At 35.1% G+C, this 21,856-nt stretch overlaps 1 protein-coding gene across 1 annotated transcript in view; it reads left to right on the top strand.

The window, feature by feature from the left end:
* LOC113049756 (double C2-like domain-containing protein beta) overlaps positions 1–21,856 on the top strand; it is a 101,166-nt gene that overhangs the window by 35,801 nt on the left and 43,509 nt on the right. Inside the window, exon 2 of the mRNA XM_026212366.1 lies at positions 6,608–6,687. Within this exon, the coding sequence (XP_026068151.1) occupies positions 6,608–6,687 (80 nt within the window). The remainder of the gene's footprint in view (positions 1–6,607; positions 6,688–21,856) is intronic.

Below are 21,856 nucleotides of genomic sequence, written 5' to 3'. Positions count from 1 at the left end.
GAAGCAAGCAAAAGACCATCAATGGAATGACGTGTGTCACAAATATCACACTTAGCAATCTCCACATAAGCCTTAAAGTTAACCACAATCCTATTACACATAGACAAGAATGTATATCAGTTCATAAGACAGGAGTTTCAAAACTGTCTGTTTCACAAACAGGAAGATAAAAAATAGCTTGCACAGCATGATAATAATCAACTAGATTTTTCCCCTAATGCAAAAGTTGACACCACAATGCAAACAGTGTTGATCTGCAGTCGCTGGTGTTCTGGGTGCTTGCTTCGTGGAAAATGCAGAGCAACAACATTTTCAGTTGAACACTCCATAGTTGCAGCCCATGTGTGCCATCCGTGATTGCTTGCTTGTGAATTATTGGCCTCTCAAATGTATGTATGTATGGGACATTATCAAAATATTGTGGCAAACCTGTCCCTTTTTCTTCGGTCATCAAACTCAAAGTGCAGAGTAGGAGGAGTCTATGCAAATGTGCATGATTGCCCTAAAATGTTAAAAAAAGTTATTATTTGCATTTAGATCAATGTTATTTTCTTACAATTAATGTACTGTATATGTGTCAATGGTTTCATAATATGTATTTGTGAAGGATTTTAACTTAAAATTTTGGTAACACTTTATTTTAGGGTCTCTTAAGTAGTTGCTTATTAGCATGCATATTACTAGAATAGTAGCCATTTATTAGTAGTAATTAAGCACATATTAATGTCTTATTCTACATCCCTAATCCGATCCAATACCTAAACATAACAACTACCTTACTCACTATTAATAAGCAGCAAATTGGGAATTTATTGAGGGGAAAAGTCGTTAATAGTGAATAATTGTTCCCTATTCTAAAGTGTTAACAACAATTATAGTTTGGTCATAGATAAGTGATTCAAAACAACATTGACACCATTAAAAAAAAAATTTTTTAAATGACATGTTATTGTTAGATAAAACAAATTTTAAAAACTGGTAATAGAAATATAAAGAAATATAGAAATAAGTATTAGATTAAAATCTTAAGTGAAAATTAGAAATGCTATTGGAAATGAGTTTATGTACTGAAATCATATAAACTAAAACTAAAATGATAATAAAGATAAAAAACAAAACTAATAACAAAACTGACAAAAGTATGTAACAAATACTAAAACTGAAATGAAAGAGAAAAAAAAAACTTTATATTTAATTTGTGAAATAAAATAAAGTCTTATTGTCCTTTGTTCCTAGTACTAATCTGATCTTTAATTGGAGAAAACTTGACTATATCTTGGAGGGTATTTGCACTTGGTAAGACAGTTATCTGATTAGTATAAGTGCATGATTTGACCAAGTGTAAACACGCATTCTGATCAATAGATATAACTATTCATTCAGTGTAAGGGCATTTTATTATCTGGCAGAAGGAAAAAAGAAAGGTTTGTGAATCTTGAGTTTTCACAAATTAATAGAGTATTTAATTACAGTGCCTCTTTTAAGTCTAAATATGTCTCCTCAAGAATACCTCCCCTTAATTACCACCTGTCATCCAATTCAGAGTTTAAGATGCAGTAATAAAGAGAAGCCCAGACTACGGTCATGTGTGCAGCCCAAAATAACAAACCCAGCAAGGATAGAGTGGATACAATTTTGTTTTTCGCTAATTCCAGCACTGTTGGTTTCCTTCCGCTGTACTGGCAGAGGCCAGAATGCCGTCTGTCCTGAAAAGCTGGGAAACTGGCACCTAACCACAGGAAAACATAATCCCAGACAACTGTTCACTGGCAAGCTCATTACTTCCATTTTCTGTTATGTGGACAAAAATTTAGAACACGTTTGTTCTGATCAAAGCAATCGCAATGTTAGACATCTCATTTGCAAGGTTGCATTTCATCCTTGAGAGAAATCATCCTCGATAAGAAGCCATTTCGGTTCATGTGGATAAGAAATGCTGAGAATGTCAAGGTATTTTTTGCAGGTTGGCCTTCCCTCTCAGTCATAATCTGTCGGTGGGAAATGCACTTCAGGTGGACGCTGTTGAAGTGTAAAGTGGTCCAGAGTAGGAAACTAAGTGAGGGGTGTGTGTGTGTGTGTGTGTGTGTATGATTACAGGTTGAGTGAGGTTGTGTAATGCTGTTCTTTAGCTGACATGAACATATAGCAGCATTTCCTGAAGTTAATTATAATAGATGGATAATCCTGCTACCCTCCTATTTTACATTCTCTGTGCATTCTTTTTTTCTCTCTGTGTATTTCTATGGCTCCATTCACACAGGCAGTATTTACCAGCAGCTGTGATTCAGATTGTTTTGTACATACACAAGCAGACAGGACTCAAATAACGTCTGAATGCACAGGTAACTGCAGTCAATCCCTGTGATAGCACTGATGCAACCATAGAAACAGTAAATATGAAAAGATTATGTATTTTAAGGTTCTTTTTTTTATTACAAAATACATTTCATCCTCCTTTAAGGTTTTCCAGTTTTGACCATTACACCCAGTTTTATCTAAGTTTCTCAATTCCATTAGATATAGGCTAAACATTGTTCAACACACATCAAATTTGGTAAATAGAAGTTCAAGCTTGCTTGCTGGATGCTCAAGAACCAATGAGGTTTGTACTTATGTGGTTATAGCTTATGTTTACCATATGTTGACCAATGTTTATATGTGAATAAAAGCATAAAATTAAATGTTCATCATAAATCAATCACGTTTCTTCAGAATACTTAAGCGGATTAATCTGCTCTATTTATATGGATTACTTGTATGATGTGTCTATGATCTTTTTGAATCTTGAAACCAGTCGGTTGCACTGACTTTCAATGGAGGGACAGAAATCAAGTTTCACTGAAAATAGCTTCAGCTGTGTTTCAAAGATGAGCAAAAGTCTTTTGGGTTTGGAATGACATGAGAGCGAGGAATTGATAACAGAATTTAAATTTTATGATGAACTAGCCCTTAAGTTTCCCTTAAGTTTCCCTTGCAAGATGAAAGTGATGACTGCGGCAGGACTACGGTTCCCCACGTGCACAGCAGCATAAATCATGCAAACTATGCTTCTCTGTTCATTGATTTACTGATTACTGCAATTTGATGGTCACTGGGCTTTTTGATGTTCATTGCATATTTAATCAAAAATGCATTGCTATTATACAGTAGAATATATTTAACTAAGTAATAATAATAAGAATAATATAGTTTATTAAAACTTTAAGGAATATCACAATTTTTATCCATGTTTTAATTTAAACAATATACAATTTGTTGTGCAGTACCAAAAATGAAAAGAATTGTTCTAATTTCAGTTCATCACATTTTAAAAGATGAAAACATTTTAACATGTAACATTTGTATTAGTTCAATTGATTACTTTTGATAATGCATTCATTGCATGCATTCATGAAATCATGAAACACAATTGAGAATAATTAAAACAGACAGCACAGAATTTCTTGGGGGATAAAATATTTTATAACATTTGTAAATCGTTATTGAATTAGATGCCCTTTTGATTATAAAATGTAATTAAACTAATTAAACTGAAATCCATAAAAAAGTAAAAACACACACAAAAAAAGAAAAACCTTTTTGAGAAGAAATAAAACAATGTTAATACACAAGTATGAGGTCAAATTTAGGTTTCCTATTACCTAGTTGATTTTTGGTAAATTTAAGTTAATTTAATTCACTTAACTTGTAGAATTAATTTGTCTTTATTAAACTATCTATGACCAAAACCATATTTAGCATTTTTAAAACGACTGATGACAATGCTCTCTGCATTAGAGATTGAAGTCACACATTGCTGGGACCAGTTTTTGTAATTAAACACAGGCCTGGTTTAATCCCACTGATTCCTCTCATCATATAAGAATACACACACACACACAAATGGGAGGATGACATATGGTATTAAAGGGATAGTTCACCAAAAAAAAAAAAAAAAAAAAAATTCTGTCATTTACTCACCATCAAGTTGCTCTAATCCTGTATGAGTTTCTATTGAACATAAAAGAAGATATTTTGGAGAATGTATGTAACCAAACAGTTGCTTGTAGTCACTGGAGAAGTTATTGGCTAGCAGAAACTGTTTGGTTACCAACATTCTTCAAAATATCATTATCTGTGTTTAGCAGAAGAAAGACATTTATCCCTTTAAGGTCTAACAAATGCAGCCCTACATCATGGCCACCTGGGCACTCCTTAAAATGTGAATAATTTTCAAAAAATAAGAGAGATCATACTAAATGCATGTTATTTTTTATTTAGTACTGTCCTGAGTAAGATATTGTACATAAAAGATGTTTACATTTAATCCAAAAGACCAAAAAAATAGCTGAAACTATTAAAATAACCCCATTCAAAAGTTTGGGAACCCTTGGTTCTTAATACTGTGTGTGGTTACCTGGATGATCCACGACTGCAACGTAAGCAACAGAAGATACTTGTATGTTTCCCGGAACACAAATTAAGTACAATTAAATTTACCTTGATCTTCAAATTCCAAAAGTTCTCACCCCCCAGCTCTTAATGCATCTTGTTTGCTTCTGGAGCATCAGTGAATGTTTGAAGCTTTTTTAATAGTTGTGTTTGACTGACTCAATTGTCCTCAGTGTGAAAAGAATCTGCAGGGCCTCCAGTTTAACTTTTCAGAACAAACAAGGGACTCATGCACAACCATCACAAAACAGAAAGACAGTCGTGGATCATCCAGGTGACCACACACAGTACTAAGAACCAAGGGTTCCCAAACTTTTGAATGGGGTTATTTTAATATTTTGAGCTTTTTTATTTTGTCTTGAGGACTTAATGTAAACATCTTTTATGTACAAAATCTTACTCAGGACAGTACTAAATAAAAAATAACATGCATTTAGTATGATCTCTCTTATTTTTTTTTTTACAATTATTAACATTTTCACAGATTCTGCAAGGGGTGCCCAAACTTTCGAGCCCCACTGTATGTATATGCCAAACATGCGCTTTTGCATTTAGTTTCGAGACTAAATCTTCTTCTCTCATCTTTCCTGTCTCACCTCACTCTGCAGTCAGCTCGACTCACTCTCCTCACATGAATGAAACCTAATGATGCACACTGTATTGAGCAGCCGTGTTTATTTTTTATTTGTAGTGTCTGTTCTCTAACTGAGCTAAATTATTTTTATTACTACAAAAATCAAACTGACGGTGTTGCAGTGGGCAAGCTGTACCAGTCATACCAGTGTTGCGGCTTAACACCCGTATCTCCACCAACACGTCTATCACAGCATGCCTACCATAGACTGCTGAACAGTATAGTGGAAGTTAATTCAAACAATTAGCAATAAGAACAGTTGTTCTGTCCTGAAATGAGTGGGAAAAGTTTCCAGATCAGAATTTCTGTGCAACCAAACCAATTTCACAGACATCCTTAAATCTGTAGTCCGTAACTATTTTTCATTTGTTTGGTTTTTTTTTTGGTTAAAAATGATCCAAAATAAATAAATGCCAGTGTTTAAATCTATCTCCTTACCTTTGCCCGATCAACAACAGTAAGCTTGTAATATTTTTTTCTAATTTGAGTGGTACTGGTAGGTTTTTATGGGAAATACAAGCATGATGCCATTTGTCTTTGTGTCTTTACGTCACATCTGTAAACATGAAGGAGTCCCCAGTAGGCTATATCGCATGTCAGCATGCTGCAGGTGGCCGATCATTAATAGCATTTTCTAACAGCAGCTGAAATAATAACATTTATCATTTTGATGGCGTATTGTAATACAGAAAGGTCAATACGACAGTCATCTGGAGATTCACCCATAGTCACCAGTAGTCTACAGGTAATCACACAATGATGCTGCTGTTAACATTAACATTAATCTTGAGAAGTATACCAATAATAATCATTTGAATGGTTTGATGTGATTTGAACAAACTGATCATTAGATTTAATCACCGTTGGTAGCATGATGTATTGCAATGCTTTTTTTTCTCAATTGGTCAGAACAAAAATGATGGACATGTTACTTGTTCAGATGGCATTTTCTGGTGAAAATCTTATTTGGTTCATATTTCCAAGGTGCAGAATCTGTGATTCCTAAGTGCAATGAATATCCACGCATCCACACACAATATGTGTGGTGACTGACAGCCAAACATTTACCTCAAAATATTAGATTAATTAGTGCCAATGCACAACTCATGTAAAGACAATAATTCCTCAAATAACTGCAATTGCATAATTATCTTTCAAATGTTTAGGGTCTGTAAGGTTATTATTATTATTATTATTATGATTTTTTGGGGGGCAAACTATAATATTGATAAATATTTCAATTACAAACAAAACGAAACAACACAGAGAATGTGGAATATGATGCAACAGATCAGAAGTGCTCATTGCAGCCCAGTACCTTGTAAAAAATGTGTGCAACCCTGAAAGCAGCAGGCCAATCAAATTCAAATTAGAACCTGTCACACTGAGAAAGCTCTTTGCCTTTCTTGTGTACAATTGACATCCGATGGTCTCTGGAGGAGCGAAATGGCTGAAACAGCTTGCTAATTGCTGTTGCATATGCTGTGGTCTGCCCTGGAGATGAACTGTTTTGTTGATGTTTTTATGTTTGTTTCCTCGCAGCTACGCTCGGCACTCTGGACTTCAGCCTTCTGTATGATCAGGAGAACAATGCTCTGCACTGCACTATCAACAAAGCCAAGGTAAGAACCGTCCTCAGGAATGGATGTGACAGATTCACATAAACAAATCCAAATGCTCATTTTTGGCAGCACCTCCAGTTTTTTGAAGTCAGTGGGCCACTTCATAAAACTCCTTCCTTCTGCTAGTCTGTCTTTTAAAGGGTCTATAAAGTTCTATAAAGTGAAAGGTGCTCTTTGTAATAGGGATGTTGTGCTCCAGGGGGATTCCTTTGGCCTGCGTGTGACTGTCTGCTCTTTTCTCTGGTGTGGTGTGGGAGGCATTTCCCCTGACTGCTGCTAGCATCTGCTGCTGTCTGTTTTGCTTAGTATTCAGTCTAGACTGGCTTTGTCCCTCCAGCAGTATGCTACAAGCAATCTCTCCCTCATCCTTTCTTCATGTTTCTAATGCTGTTCCTCACACTATATCTCTGAGCCTTTGTTGCCTCTAGTACAAAACACTGCAATGAAAGTGCAACACTTCAGTAGTTTCATTTTATTTATTTCTTTTTTGCTCTTTATTCTCAAATGTTTCGGTTTCAAGAGAATCTGTTGCAGGAAAAACAACTCCTGTTATTTCTCAGATTTTCATAATTAATAATGAATGTTAATGCCTTATATTTTAAAAGGGAACTACGTAGAGCTGGTATTTACATTTAAATTAATAGATTATCCAAGAATGACATTTCAGAAGATTTGTGTGTGTGTGTGTGTGTGTGTGTGAGAGAGAGAGAGAGAGAGAAAGAGAGAGAGAGAGAAACCATAAAATGTCAAGTTTGGATATTAAGATGTTTGAAAATCTTGTCTTTTTAATATTCAGAAGGCATAAACCATGTGGACTACTTTTTCTGTGCCACTTTAGTGGTGTTTCTGCATCATTTGAAAGCTTCGGTCCCTACTCATTTTTAATTATGTGCAATTGAGCAACCAGTGCATTAATTACCACAATATATTATAGTAATATATTCTAATATGATAGCCACAGGTGATGTTAAAAGGCAGTGGAGTTTGAAATGTTGTTATTTAGTGTATTTTTTTATATACTGTTATAGTTTTATTAATGTTTTGAATTAACTTTTAGTTTAACATTTTTACCTTTTATTTTAACTATTGTTAATTTAGTTGTTTGCTATTTTAATTTTAGTCTTAGTCTTATTCCTGTGTTAAAATGTCCTTGTTAGTTTTTATCTTTATTTTAGCATTAAGAGCAATAAATAACATTTTAGCAATAAGATTATTATTAATTAACTGTACAATATTAACCCTTATGCGTTGTTGGGGACGTTTTCATACACTAGGGGGTAAAGTTGAGTCTTATTTTGGCCAAAACTTTCTCTGTGTTTCAGCAAATGGAATTATTTTTGGTGACAAATCTTATTTTGAGACATATTTTGGGAAAATGCTTTGAAAGTTTTCAAAAAACAAACAAAACTAGAATTAAAAGTTAGTGAACTAACTTTGATGTTGGCTTGGCCATCTTGGCCATGGAGCAAAAGAGCCAAAGTACTTGTGTGCCCAACATTGAGTTGCCCCGCTGCAAAATTAATACACATAGAAATGCCATGAAAAAATACACCTGCAACAGTCTTTTTCCATGCTCCCTTGCTGTTTTCTTTTTTTAATAAAAAGCCTGGGCTATGATAACAGCTATGACAGGGTTGTCTAGCTGGATGTGAAATAAGTCATGCCTATTTTTCTTGTGTATGTATTTCACAGTCCTGCCACCGTCGCGTTGTGGGCAACGACACACAAGATTACTGAAACAATGCATTTTAAATCAAGGAGATCATAAGGGGTCCAAGCACAATGGTTTGTATAGATGATGCAGTTACACACTGTTTAAAATTGTTTAATTTGTACTGTATGTTCATTCTATTTATTTATTTGTGCTATTTACATAATGTTTACATTTTTTTAAGTTTGTTTTTGTTAATGTAAAATAGCACTGCATAGTCTTCACTGTAAGATAAAATACACAATCAAACCAAAATGTATTCAGACACCTTCAACGTTTCTCACATAATCACAGTTTATTTGCTGTAGTTTAGAAACTGGTAATAATATATGACAATAACTCAGAACAAATTCATCTTGATAATTTCGGATAACTTTGATAAAAAGATATGTAATGGAATCAACCAAAACTTCAGACTGTCAGTATGACAATATTTACACAACTATCAATACTTTGTTGAACAGTTACCAAGCAAGAAATGCTTAATTTGGTTCAGTCTGTGGTGTGAAAAGGTTGCATTAACAATTAAAGAAAGAAACACTTAAGCAAAACATGGGCAGGTCCTTAATTATTATTTTTTTAAATCAATTTCACTGGTAGCCTACTGTATGAAGAATTAGTGGGTATAATATTTCACAGATCACTATTTTGCCATACTCACTTACATAAATGAACTAGTGGCCTGCACCCACTAGTAAAACAATTCTATCTGATTTTTGGATTGACTTTGGATAAATTCTTGTACTACAAGGTAATTCAGTCAAGAGCAGTGAGTGATTTACTTTCATTTTCATACATTAAAGACTCTGACAGCAGAGCTAGTAAATTAGGCGCGGTCCCTTTAAGAGACAAACGCATCCATTATGATGATACACATCCGATTTTTTTTTTTGCAAATCTTTACTTTCACTTAAGACATAACCACATACTTATTCGAACACACTTTCCAACACGGGTATTTCGACATATTTTGTATGTATTTGTTGTCGGTACAAAAGCAAGAAGACTTTGAGACGCGTCTCTGCTTGCTCCCTGAACAACACCGCGCTGCTGAATTGAGCTCTTTTGCTTTTCGCTCTTTTTTCTGTTTATTTAAACTGCGATTTGAATTTGTTCGTTCAGGTCCAGGAGGAAGTGAACGTCCTGAACGACAGCTCTGTTCAGTGTTGACGCGCGGCTCTCTCTCGTGCACACGCGCTTCACCAGCTGCTCAGTTCAGTTTCCCGCAGCGCGGGGCTGAAGCCAACTTGATGTGTTGAATGCTCGGAGCACGTTATAAAACGTATTCTTAAAATACACATTTCTGTTTTAATAAATGGTCATATTAAATCATAGCATAACACATAAGTAGGTACAAAAATAATCAGTGATGCATGCGACCCTTTTGGTCTCAGTGTAGCTCCCTGCTTTACCATGTTATGCAACGCTGAGCAATTGCTGCGACGTTAAGCCTGACAGAGAAATCTCACAAGCACATATAAACACTCATTTTCATATGTGTAATATATTCTTCTAATTGTTTTGTGCCGTTTCGCTGCAGTGTTTTAATGTGAAAGGCTGTAAATGTGTACTTCAAGTGTTCAGAGAAATACATCGCGAGCTCACTGTGACGTTCAGCATGATGATTCAGTTAGAAACCAGCTAAGACCAGCGTGACAGTGGCCAAAACTACTTTAAAACCATATAATATATTATTCTAATTGTTTTGTGCCGTTTCGCTGCAGTGTTTTAATGCGAAAGGCTGTAAATTCTCTGTGGACTTCAAGTGTTCAGAGAAATACATCGCCAGCTCGCGAGCAGTTGGCTGCCGCGAATATATAATGTTATTACTTTAAACAGTTCAGAAACATCTGAATTTAGCTCTTGGTGTGTTCTAACGTGTGGATTGCGTGTAATCGCGTTTTTAAAAGGTCTTAAATAAGAATGAATTCGCTAGTTCTCGGCTCCGTGTAGACAGCCTGGGCTGAGCAGCAGTATTTTTAACCAGTTTAAAAGTGAAACGAAACCCGACTCCGCCCCTAAATGTCATTGCAACTGTAGGGGCGCAATTTTTTATTTTTTTTTTTACATTTAAAAATTAATTTAAAAAAAACTTTAAGTCTGATCACTCTGAAAAGATATAGCACACACCACCCCTCTATCCCGCAGGTGTCTGCCGAGTTTGGGGCTTGTGGCTTTAAAGCCCTAGGAGGAGTAGCGTTCAGAATTTTTTTCTCAGAAGAATAATAATAATAAAAATAAAAATAAGTTTAAATAGCATAACAGTATGTTGGCTTGTTGCCAAGCCAACATAATTACCTATTTTCAATATAAAAATAATTGTGGCTGGATATTTTTTATTTTATTTTTTTACTTTTTATCACAGTCTTGGGCATGTGAAAGATTAGTAACAACATTGGCTTTGATGCATTGTTAGTTTTTGTGCAGCATTAGATTAAAACATTTTCTCCCTCATTTGTTGTTCGTGGCTGTTTTTGCCCCATTTACTTCCATTATAATGACATTTTTTGATTGCAAAGCAATGACACCATATAATTATGCATTCTTGATTGTTTGTGGTTTTCCCTGTTCCAATTGGGTATAACTGCAGACCGGAGATCTCCAAAAGGGGGCGTGAACTCCAAAATTGGGCAGAACTTCCAAAATGGGGCGGGGTCTCCTTTCGCAAAGACTTTCACCACTGGCTGTGGCTTCAGCCAATTTTTACTGACTTACATTTCAAAATAAAACTTCAAAAATTCATTGTTTCTAGTTCATGTAAAAATAAAATATACTATATAAATAAATGTTCTCCAGGAGAGCAGAGGCCAAATCTTGTGGCCAATGGTGCTTGGACCCAAGTTTTAACCTCTGCTTCATGATGTGAATGGGAATCACTCAGGAGCCGTCCCAGCAGAGGGGAAAGATTTTACTCTATAGTTTTATTCAAAGCAACGGGGCCGTCTCGGGGCATGAAATTCGCTGGCTAAGAGGGGGTAATCTTATTAACTGTTTATCTCCTGAACTGCAACTTTCTTTATCACACTATTCAGTGCCAATCCCGCCATTCAGTCAGTTTCACTGGTTAAGGTAAGGTGTTGGGTAGGTTTAGGGGTTAGCATTTTTTGTTGCATTGTTTAGGAAACACTTTAACTGACACAACCAATAAAAACTTCAGAATCAGTTGTGGTGCGGAGTTTGCACTGAAGTGGATTGGGGGAAAAATTTTGCATGCGTGTCATGCACCTGTCTCTCAATGGGAAGAAGCCATGCCCCATTTTGGAGCTCCCACCCCGTTTTGGAGTTCCCGCCCCTATTTGGAGATCTCCAGGCTGCAGTTATACCCTGCTCTCCCTTTTGGGAAGAGGTAAAATTTGTAATTTTTATGGTTGATCACTAGGTGGGACCATTAACCCTTTAGATAGGCCTGTGCAAAAAAAAAGCTTAGTTTCTGGCTTGTATATGGAGTTATATGGAGTATAACAGCAAAGTATAGTGTGTGTGTGAGATTCTTGATTACTGGTGGTTTTCCCTGTTGGGAAGAGGTAAAATTTGTTATTTTTTACAGTTGATCACTAGGTGGGACCATTAACCTTTTAGAAAAAAAAAAAGCTTAGTTTATGGCTTGTATATGGAGTTATATGGAGTATAACAGCAAATTATAGTGTGTGTGTGTGTGAGAGAGAGAGATAGAGAGAGACAGAGAGAGAGAGAGAGAGAGAGAGAAAGAGAGAGTGTGAGAGAGACCTTTGCACACTTACCTTGATGTATCTGAAAAAATCAAAATAAGCACCTCAGCTCTCAGAACTACATGGAGTAAACAATAAAAAAAGAAGTGTGTTTATGCACATGCTGCCTTTTGATGGTGAAAAGTACAGCCCAAGAAAAACAAATGGATTTAAACACTTGAATGCCACCCTGCTGATCATTTGATGGTTAGAAGAGCAGCAAGCAACACGAGAAAGGGCTTGACTTGTACCGAATTTTTAGAAATGATTGTGCAGCTTGACCCCTCCAGTGAGCTGCAGGATGTATTGTCTTTCCCTCTGACACCACACTCAGACCCTGATTTTGTTGTGGCACCCTCATCATCCTCTCCAGCTTCCACTGAAGGCGAGGAGGGTCCTGTATCAGGGTGGATTGGGAGAAAAGGTAAAGTGTGGTTTTCCACCAATGTGGAGACAACTCACTTCCTTCAGCCTGTAAGAGGCGTGACTCCAGGGACGACGTGTTATGTTATCGCAAGGGTCCAGAAATGTGTGTGTGTATGTGTATGTGTGTGTGTGAGAGAGAGAGAGAGAGAGAGAGAGAGAGAGAGGGAAAGAGAGGCCTTTGTGCACTTACCTTGATGTATCTGAAAAAATCACAATGTTCACCTCAGCTCTCAGAACTACATGGAGTAAAGAAAAACAGAGTAAGTGTATTTATGCACCTGCTGCCTTTTGATGGTGGGAAGTATGGATGGCCTATGTGTGAAATGCTTTTCTTGATGGTAAAGCCAGTTTAAAACCTTAAAATCCTTCAATTTTGATTTTTCTTTTAAAAAAATCTACTTTGCATCAGATTTATGAACAATTTATTATGAACAAAAATGCAACACCAACTTCAAATAAACGGTAGCTCACTGGAGGGGTCAAGCTGCATAATCATTTCTAAAACTTCAGTACAAGTCAAGCCCTTTCTCGTGTTGCTTGCTGCTCTTTTCAAAATCAAATGACCAGCAGGATGGCATGCAAGTGTTTAAATCCATGTACCTTGTTTTTGTTTAGTCTGTACTTGTCCCCACCATTAATTAAAAGGCAGCAGGTGCATGAATACACTTTGTTTTTGTTTACTCCATGTAGTTCTGATTTTAATTTTCTCAAACACATCAAAGTAAGTGCGCAAAGGTCTCTCTCACACACTCTCTCTCTCTCTCTCTCTCTCTCTCTCTCTCTCTCTCTCACACACACACACACACACACACACAATATATATAATATGCTGTTATACTCCATATAGCTCCATTTACAAGTCAGAAAGCAAGCTTTTTTTGCACAGGCCTATCTAAAGGGTTAATGGTCCCACCTAGTAATCAACCATAAAAATTACAAATTTTACCTCTGCCCAACAAGGAAAACCACCAACCATCAAGAATGCTTGATTTTATGGTGTCATGGCTTTGCAATCAAAAAATGTTGTTATAATGGAAGTCAATGGGGCAAAAACAGCCACAAATAACAAATGAGAGAGAAAAAATTTAAATCTAATGCTGCACAAAAACTAACAATGCATCAAACCCAACGTAGTTACTAATCTTTGACATCCGCAAAACTGTGATAAAAAAGTTTTTCAAAAATATATATATATATCCAGCCACAATTACTTTTTATATTGAAAATAGGTCATTTTGTTTGTTTTTCCCCCCAAATCAGTGACTTCATTTATGAACTTGGCAATTAAAGAGTTAACATCTTGGATTTTTTTTTTACATTTGGTAGTTTTTAACAGGATTGAGGACTGATTTATGCAAAAAAATATATATATATATAGAAAGAAAATATTAATCTGATCAATTTTTACAGCAGTTTATTTTAGTGGATGTTTTCATCCATGAACATCACGAAAGGGTAGTGAATTTGAACAACCCACAAGGTTTTTATTCAAATGTACATCATATTTAGACAACCTTGTCAAGTTTTAGTCAATAAAATCTTAGTCACATTTTTGTCATTCTGTATAATGGTTAAACTGATTAAAAATATATATATTTCTGCTCAAAATTATGATCGTAATGATTGTTGATTTACATTTACATCTCAGATATTGCACTTTCTCCAGTAAGTACAAGGTTTAGTGCTCTGGTTGATTATTGAAGTAAAGTACAGTAGTATAATTTATTAGATATGTATTTGTTTAGCATAGTGCTTTGGAGGTTTCAGACTTCAAATGAATGTGAGAAATTCTCATTATTGTGCATATGACCTAGCTCTCTCTTTCTCCAAATGTATTTATTTATTTATTTATTTGCATTGAAAGATTACATTTATTTAACCTATTGAATGTCTATCAGTCACCTTACTGAAGGGTTGTGATGCATTGCATATATCACTAAAAATATGTCTGGTGGATTTGACCCTGAACCAAACTAATTATAAAGGGCTTCTCTAAAATCGATTAATCCGTGCATGTTATTTCAAATGAAAAGATTGTACTATAAGTGCTCTGGTTGGTCAGTGTAATTGCTAACAATGATCCAAGTGAGAAGGATTTCAACCTAAATCTAGTCAGTGTCTGTTCAGCTACAAAATGCCCTGCATGAGCAGCTGTACATCTTTTCAGCGGAGGCCTCTCTCTCTCGCAGAGGTGTGCTGATGGCTGTGGGACGAGAGGCGCTGATTTGGGGTCTCTGGGTCTTTCTCTCACTCTCTCTTGTTTTCTCTCATTCTTTCTAACACTAAGCACTGAAATCTCACCTTTGATGACATCTAATAACTCTGTAAAGCAAGCACCTGCCTGCACATCCACTTTTCCTGTTCTAGTACTTTGTTATACTTTCAATTATGGCATAATGCTCAGACAATCAACCTAGGTTGGGCTTGGTTTGAAAATCAGATAGATGAATCATGAAAGACACAGAGTGGAGATTTATTCACACATTAGTTAGAAACCAGTGCAGTTATTGATTCTCAAATAGTTACATCATGTATTTTTTTATATTTCACTATGCGAGTAATTTAATTTTATAATAGCAAAGTAAATCTCAATACAGTCATTTTATTTGATCTTTGATGCAAATTATAAACAATAAGACAAATAGAATAAATCAAAGATTCAAATGACATAACAGTGTTTTGAAGGGATAGTTCACCCAAAGAGGAAAATTCTGTCATAATTTACGTTTTTTTATTTATTTTTTTATTCACTGTATTCAATTTTTAATTTAAGTCACTGGCTACCAACTTTTTAGTTACCACCATTCAAAAATCTTCTATTGGGTGAACTTTCCTTTTAAGTTTTTCCAAGTACAACAGATCTTTTTAAAGCATTCATGTGAGAAATAATCAATAAAGCATCAAACATAATGTTTTTTATTAAAATGCTTGTAAAAGATCAGGTGCCATTAAATGAACCAAAGTCAATTAAAAACAGCATTTCTATTTTGTCATACTTCAAAAAGAAATTAACTATTATGATCTGGTTTTAAATTAATCGCTTAAAAAGACTCACAAATGACTCCTAAACTTGGCTTAGCCACTTGCTCATTCTCTAAATTGTCAGTTCTTAACTTAATTACTAAACCATCATTTAAAAAAAAAAAATTATAATAATAATAAATTATATTAATATAGTAATTAGTCTTGCTTTACAGTAAAAATATCTAAGCTTCCTTATAATGACATGCATTTCAATGGGAAGCTTAATTGCATTAAAGTTCAAATATGAGTTCTGTTTAATGAGGTCTTTTTATATATGCTTCTTCAGAAGAATCATTAGGGATCCACAATCATTAAGTGAAATTAGAGGCAGAATGGTTAAATTCCCATCCCTTTAAAAAAAAAAAAAGAGGCTAATCATAAGTCTGTTTTGTTGCCTGTGGGATCTGTTCTTTGTGTCAGTGACAAAAACCCTTCATAAAGGTAAACAAAAAGGGCAGCAGTCATTGCTGGCAAGCATAGATACCCTCTTGAGAAACAGAAGCCTCATTGTTTTTCTCTCCTCATTTTACGCCTCAGATTAACACTGCTATTGAAATCAGCTCATATGGAACAGAAGTGAGAGGCACTAAATATGTGATTGCCAGCTGTACTGTACTGTATATAGTATTATGTGATTTTTATTGGACGCCTACAGTCCTCAAGACTCGTGTTCATTTGTTCAACCTCTCGATGTAAAAACACTTCATTTACATTTATACTCATTAACAATTTTATATAAAAACGACTGTGTTAACAGGGTAATTGGCAGTGTTTGCAGAATTAGCAAATTATAACTATTATTTTACATTACCGTTTAAAAGTTTGGGGTCAGTATGATTATTTTTTTAGTTATTTTTTATTTTCATTTGAAAAAATGAATAATTTTGTTCTGCAAGGATTCATTAAGGGGGGTTGAAAATGACATTAGAAATGTTCATTATGTTATGAAAGATTTCTATTTCAAATAAATGCTGGTTTTTGAACGTTCTTATCAAAGAACCCTGAAATAAAATCTCACAGTTTCCACAAAAGTATTAAGCAGCATAACTGTTTTGTAAAAAATTTATTTTAAGCAACAAATCAGCGTATTAGATTGATTTCTTAAGAATCATGTGACACTGAATTAAGCTTTGCCATCACATGAATAAATTACATTAAAAAATTTTTTTTAAAAAGCAATGTTATTTTAACTATGTTTAAAGGGGTAATATGATGCTTTTTTTAAAGATCATTATTTTGTGCATTTGTTTTAACAAACTTTTTACTTTTGCATTTACTTCTAGATTTATATATTAAGTTTAACTACTTTCCTTACGTCATCACAACCATTAAAACTTACCATTGACAGAAACAGTCAGCTCTACTGCCTTTTCTTTTGCGTTTAAGTCTTTATTACAAGCAATCCTGCGGTTCATAAATAACTTTTTTTCCTATTTCACTAGTGCCATGTATGATTGCTTTGTTTATCTGAAAGTGCTTTTTTCTTTTAAACCTAGCCAAAAAGCCATAGCCAGTGTGTTGACAGTGAAACATAGTAGACTTTAATTATATGTATTTATAGTGTAATTATTCAATTTTCGTGTCAATCCATGTTCTTATTTACTGTAAACAGTGCGCCGTCACTTTAATTCAGCGTCAGCTTGAAATCGTTTTTTAAGATCAGCATTTATAAAGACTCCTGATCAGTCATCTCAAAGCGATTATCGGCCAATAGTGATAGGTAGCCGATCAATCGGAGCACCCCTAGCCACATCAAACAAAGATGTACCAGGCCACCTGGTAATTGAAAAATAACAGGTGGCTATGCTATGCACTGGGGTTAGATACCAGTCAGCAGTGCTGTTTGTTTGCCGGGCTCTTTGATAATGTTATTGTGCAGCTGAGATGCCATCTTTATTGAACAAAAATAGCTCTGCCTCTTTGTTTTGCAGTATATAAAACATACAATGTGATTACTGTATGTTGTTAGGAAAAGCATCCCTGCTGTTAATCTACTGGGCTTTTTCATTCATACTGTCTGTATTTTTTTAGCTCATGTATAGGTAAACGTTTATATATAGTATATTTATAGTCAAAATCTGTCAGTAGGTTAGTTATGTTTATACTGTTTTACTTAATTTTTGTATGTCTGTATTAATGTAGCACCTGGAGGCACGACATTTCGTTCCACTGTATGTCCACACGTAGCAGAATGACAGTAAAGCTCAACTTGACTTGACTTGTGCGTTAGCTCAAGTCTTGTTGAGGTTCTTCTCAGTTTTTTCTCAGAACTGCACAAGCCGAACAAACCTATAAGGCAAATGAGCCCATTTAGTATTCTCTGATAACTAATACTATGACCAGGCTGAGAATGTGCTATTCCCATCAGTAACACCGTCTCCTTAGGGCACTTTGTACTGAATCATTTCCCAATTCCCTGAGAGCTGAAGTAGAACAGTGATTCCACTCTTATATACACATTTACAGGGCACGTCCTTAACTTCAAATCCTCATGCATGATCAGAAAGAGCCTTTTAAATAAAGAATCTAGGTTTGACAAAAAAAATAATGAAATAAATGTCTAGTTCATGTCTGTGCTTGAGTCCAGAGAGGGAAATGAACCAGGATCCAGGGAGAAAAATGTCCTAGATATTTAAAGTCATGTGGGCAGGAATTATTTATTTATTTTGTATGGTTAATGGCGTTACGATATCTTGTGCATTATTCACAGCTTGAGTTGAATTCACAGGTAATTTTGTATTTAATGTTGATTTTATTTTGGAATTAGTTCAAACATTAGTTGCTTTATCCACATGTATTTCACATTACACTGTGCCCTAACAAATGTTTTTAAAAAGCAAATAGTTTGCCTTCAAAACAATATAATTTCTGGCACTGGTCATGAACATAAACTGTATGAATGTAGTAGCATTGCTATAAAAGTGGACTGATTGGTGTTTCTTCTACTTCAGGCACTTTTATGTCCCAAGGGATCACTTTTGGTTATATCAAGATCACATTAGTACAATGTAGAATTCTTTTATTATGCCTTCATTTATTTTTCATTGAAATATTATTGTTTTACCCTTGTCTCAGAATTTCAGTCTTAAAATATGAAAATCCTTTAAATATATAATAACACCTAAATGAAATATGCTAAATGTTTGAATTAATGTTGTTTTCGGTTTTAATAAAGTTTTATTAAAAGAAAAAAGCTACGCTATATCGAGTTAATTATCGAAGGGGATTCATCATCAATAATGAACTCGATATAACGTAGCTTGTCAGTGAACTATGGCTCTGTGGTAGGAAATTTGCTAAATATCTTGATGTGTCCTAACGTTTTTTTGGCATAAAGGTAAAATGTATAATTTTGACACATACAATGGTCATAAATAAGCTGACGAAATATACAATTACTGTAACTGAAAAACTTGAATGTGTGCTGGCTAACAAATTTTTACAACTTCCCTTACAAAATCATAGTTTTACTGTTAAAAAACATGGCTACTGTAGTTAAACCATGGTAACCATGGTTTTATTACAATAAAAATGTGACCATGTTTTTGTATAACCACAGTTTTACTACAACTATATCAATGTTAAACTATAGTAAATGTAGCAAAAATGTGGTTTATTTATGGTTACCATGGTTTAACTATAGTAACCATGTTTTTTGGTTTTATTTGTAGTAAAACCATGGTTAGTTTTCATAAGGGTTCCATTGTTGTCTGCATTTTATTCCAAAAATGTTTATCACTGTTACAGTATTTCAATCAAGCTGTGACACTGTAAGGAAAACATTAATGACAGAATTCTCCAGTCTTGCATCATGTTTGTCCAGCATTAGACCTTGCTAGTGGACTAATTAAACCAGTAAGAGTCCACAGGGTCAAATGTTCCCATAGTTGCAGAAATACCCTCATACAGCTGACAGGTAGAAAGAGTCAACGAGAGTTTTAAGGGATCAAAGATGAGCTTTCTGTAGCCACCACAGTGACCCTTGCTGCTTTGATCTGCTTTCTGTTGGCTCATCTCTGAAAGCGAGCCAAAGCTTCCAAAACAAACCCCAGCCCACATACAGACAGCAATGACTTCTGTCAGACTACAGGATGTTAATATTTCATTATGCTCCTATATTGTAGGGACCCTCATCAACATTATGCAGATAAGACAAGCTGTTGAATTATGAAGTAGTCAGTCATCCAAAACTCTTCAATAAGTAAGTGGACAAACACTAAGCAGAAGGTAATGATGAGTGTCGGTGGAATTAGTTTGTCCACTGAAGAGAGGATGTTGTTTGACTTTGCAGAGAATTGTTTGACCTCTGCCATCTGCTGTCCTTGTTGAATAATTTAGAGTCTAATCAAATGATGAGTTATGCCCAGTTACACAATATTTCTATAGAAAAATCCTCACACACACATACACACTCAGGAGCATGATAGATAGCTGGTCATATAGGCACAAGAAGGGAAAAGTACTTTAATGTGTAGCTATTGATCTCTCACTAAACCTCTATTGATAGGCACAGCATGTACCATCCCATTTGACGTTATAAAGAAAAGCTTAGAAACTACCTTCAATGTCATTCAACACACATCTTACAGAGTCCTTTCAATGCTTTTAGTGAGTACAGCCAGGAGTCAGGTTATGCAAATTAAACATTTGAAGGTCATTCTGTCTACTATCTGCACTCTGTTTCAAAATATAACTTGATTAACTCAGTTGATCACGCCGAGGCGAATTCACCAACCAGTTGCTTTTGAGCACTGTAGTGATGATGTGTTTTTGTAGACCAACTCAAAATTTCACATCACCGTGGTTCCCTTGAGAAAAACCAATAGGATTTTTCCATTGGCTTCTGGGCTACTGCGTAAAAATAAACTCTGTGACCAACAAAAGTTTGTGACTCTTGCATGCCATCATTATAATCTACACAAATGACTTTTGAAGCCTAAATACAATCAGCAGAAGTAAAAATGCTGTGAACAAACAATTCCATGGTCAACCTCCAACAACTAAAAATATTTCATAACAGTTTCCCTCAAAGTTTGTGTTATACTAGTTTGTAACAGCACAATAAGGCTGTAAAAGTGGACTAGATGAGTTTACATCTTCTGTTTTGATTATATTTAATGTCCCTGTAAACTCTAGTCCCATTTAGAGACTTGTTAGAAACTGCCTATTTCAAGACAAGTAAATACTTAAGTATAAGTTTGTGTTAATTAGATGACTTATTTGAGACAATTTACCAAAAGGCCATTCAGAACTACAAAAAGCCTTTTAGCTTACAAAAAGGTCATCCTAAAGCACTCTATTACAGCACAATAATCTGCATTTAATTTGCTTAAACAATCATCATGGGGCTAAATATGCTGAAATATCTGGTTTTCAGTACAAATATGCTTAATTTCTGTCTTTTTATGAATTATTATTTAGAAAACTCAGCACTGTTTGTTTAATGCAATTAACATCACTCTAATACTGCCTGTGGAAAATGGGAATGTTTTTTGTGGATTTGATTTGCATAAATAAACCTTTAGTTAGTCAACTAGTAAAACAATGCATGCAGTGCAGAAAAATAAAAGCATAAGCAAGATGAGTATTAGTAACCATTGGTGAAATGACAGTCTACAAATAGCAGATTGCAACCAATAGTACAGCAACATGGCAAACTGCCTTCTTTAATCTCTTCTGTGTGTGTTTAGCTTTACACTCGTCTTAGCCACAGACGGCACACCTGCATACCACCTACAGTCCATTCACACACCGTCTCTTCCATATTGCATAAAACTGGCAAGTGCTGGCTGAAATTCCGGCTCCAGTCAGATTGACAATTATGATATAATTGCAATTTAAAAATGTCATGATGCACATGAGTCCAATGGGGAACAGGGCAGGGCAGGCGGCAATCCAGTATCAATAGTCCAGTAACAGAGCACAAGTCAAAGGGGCAGGCAGCAATCCAACAAGAGACAGAGAGACAGGCAAGGTAATAACAAAAAGGCAGTCCAAAGAAAATAGGAATAACGCTCTCTTTTATCAGTCAAGCTCGAACTGGCACCCTTTTGAAAGGTCAATTTGAATATTGAATATTGCCATGTCATGCTGTAATCTTGCAATTAAGTAGCAGCATTTCCAACAGACTCGAAATTAACCAAGAGCTGTGTTTAACAGAACTAATCCTAACTTTGACAGTTGGCTGCAAATATTTGCCTGTTTGTCTCTACTGTCAAATATTTGTTTAGATGCACTGATTATAAGGTGGATGCATAGATTTATTTCACATAATCTGCAAAAGTCCTTCACAGCCATGTTC

Source organism: Carassius auratus, chromosome 30, assembly GCF_003368295.1.
Source record: "Carassius auratus strain Wakin chromosome 30, ASM336829v1, whole genome shotgun sequence".
Lineage (NCBI taxonomy): Eukaryota > Metazoa > Chordata > Actinopteri > Cypriniformes > Cyprinidae > Carassius > Carassius auratus.
The sequence above is the reverse complement of the archived record's forward strand: the minus strand, read 5'-3'. Positions and strand labels throughout refer to the sequence as shown.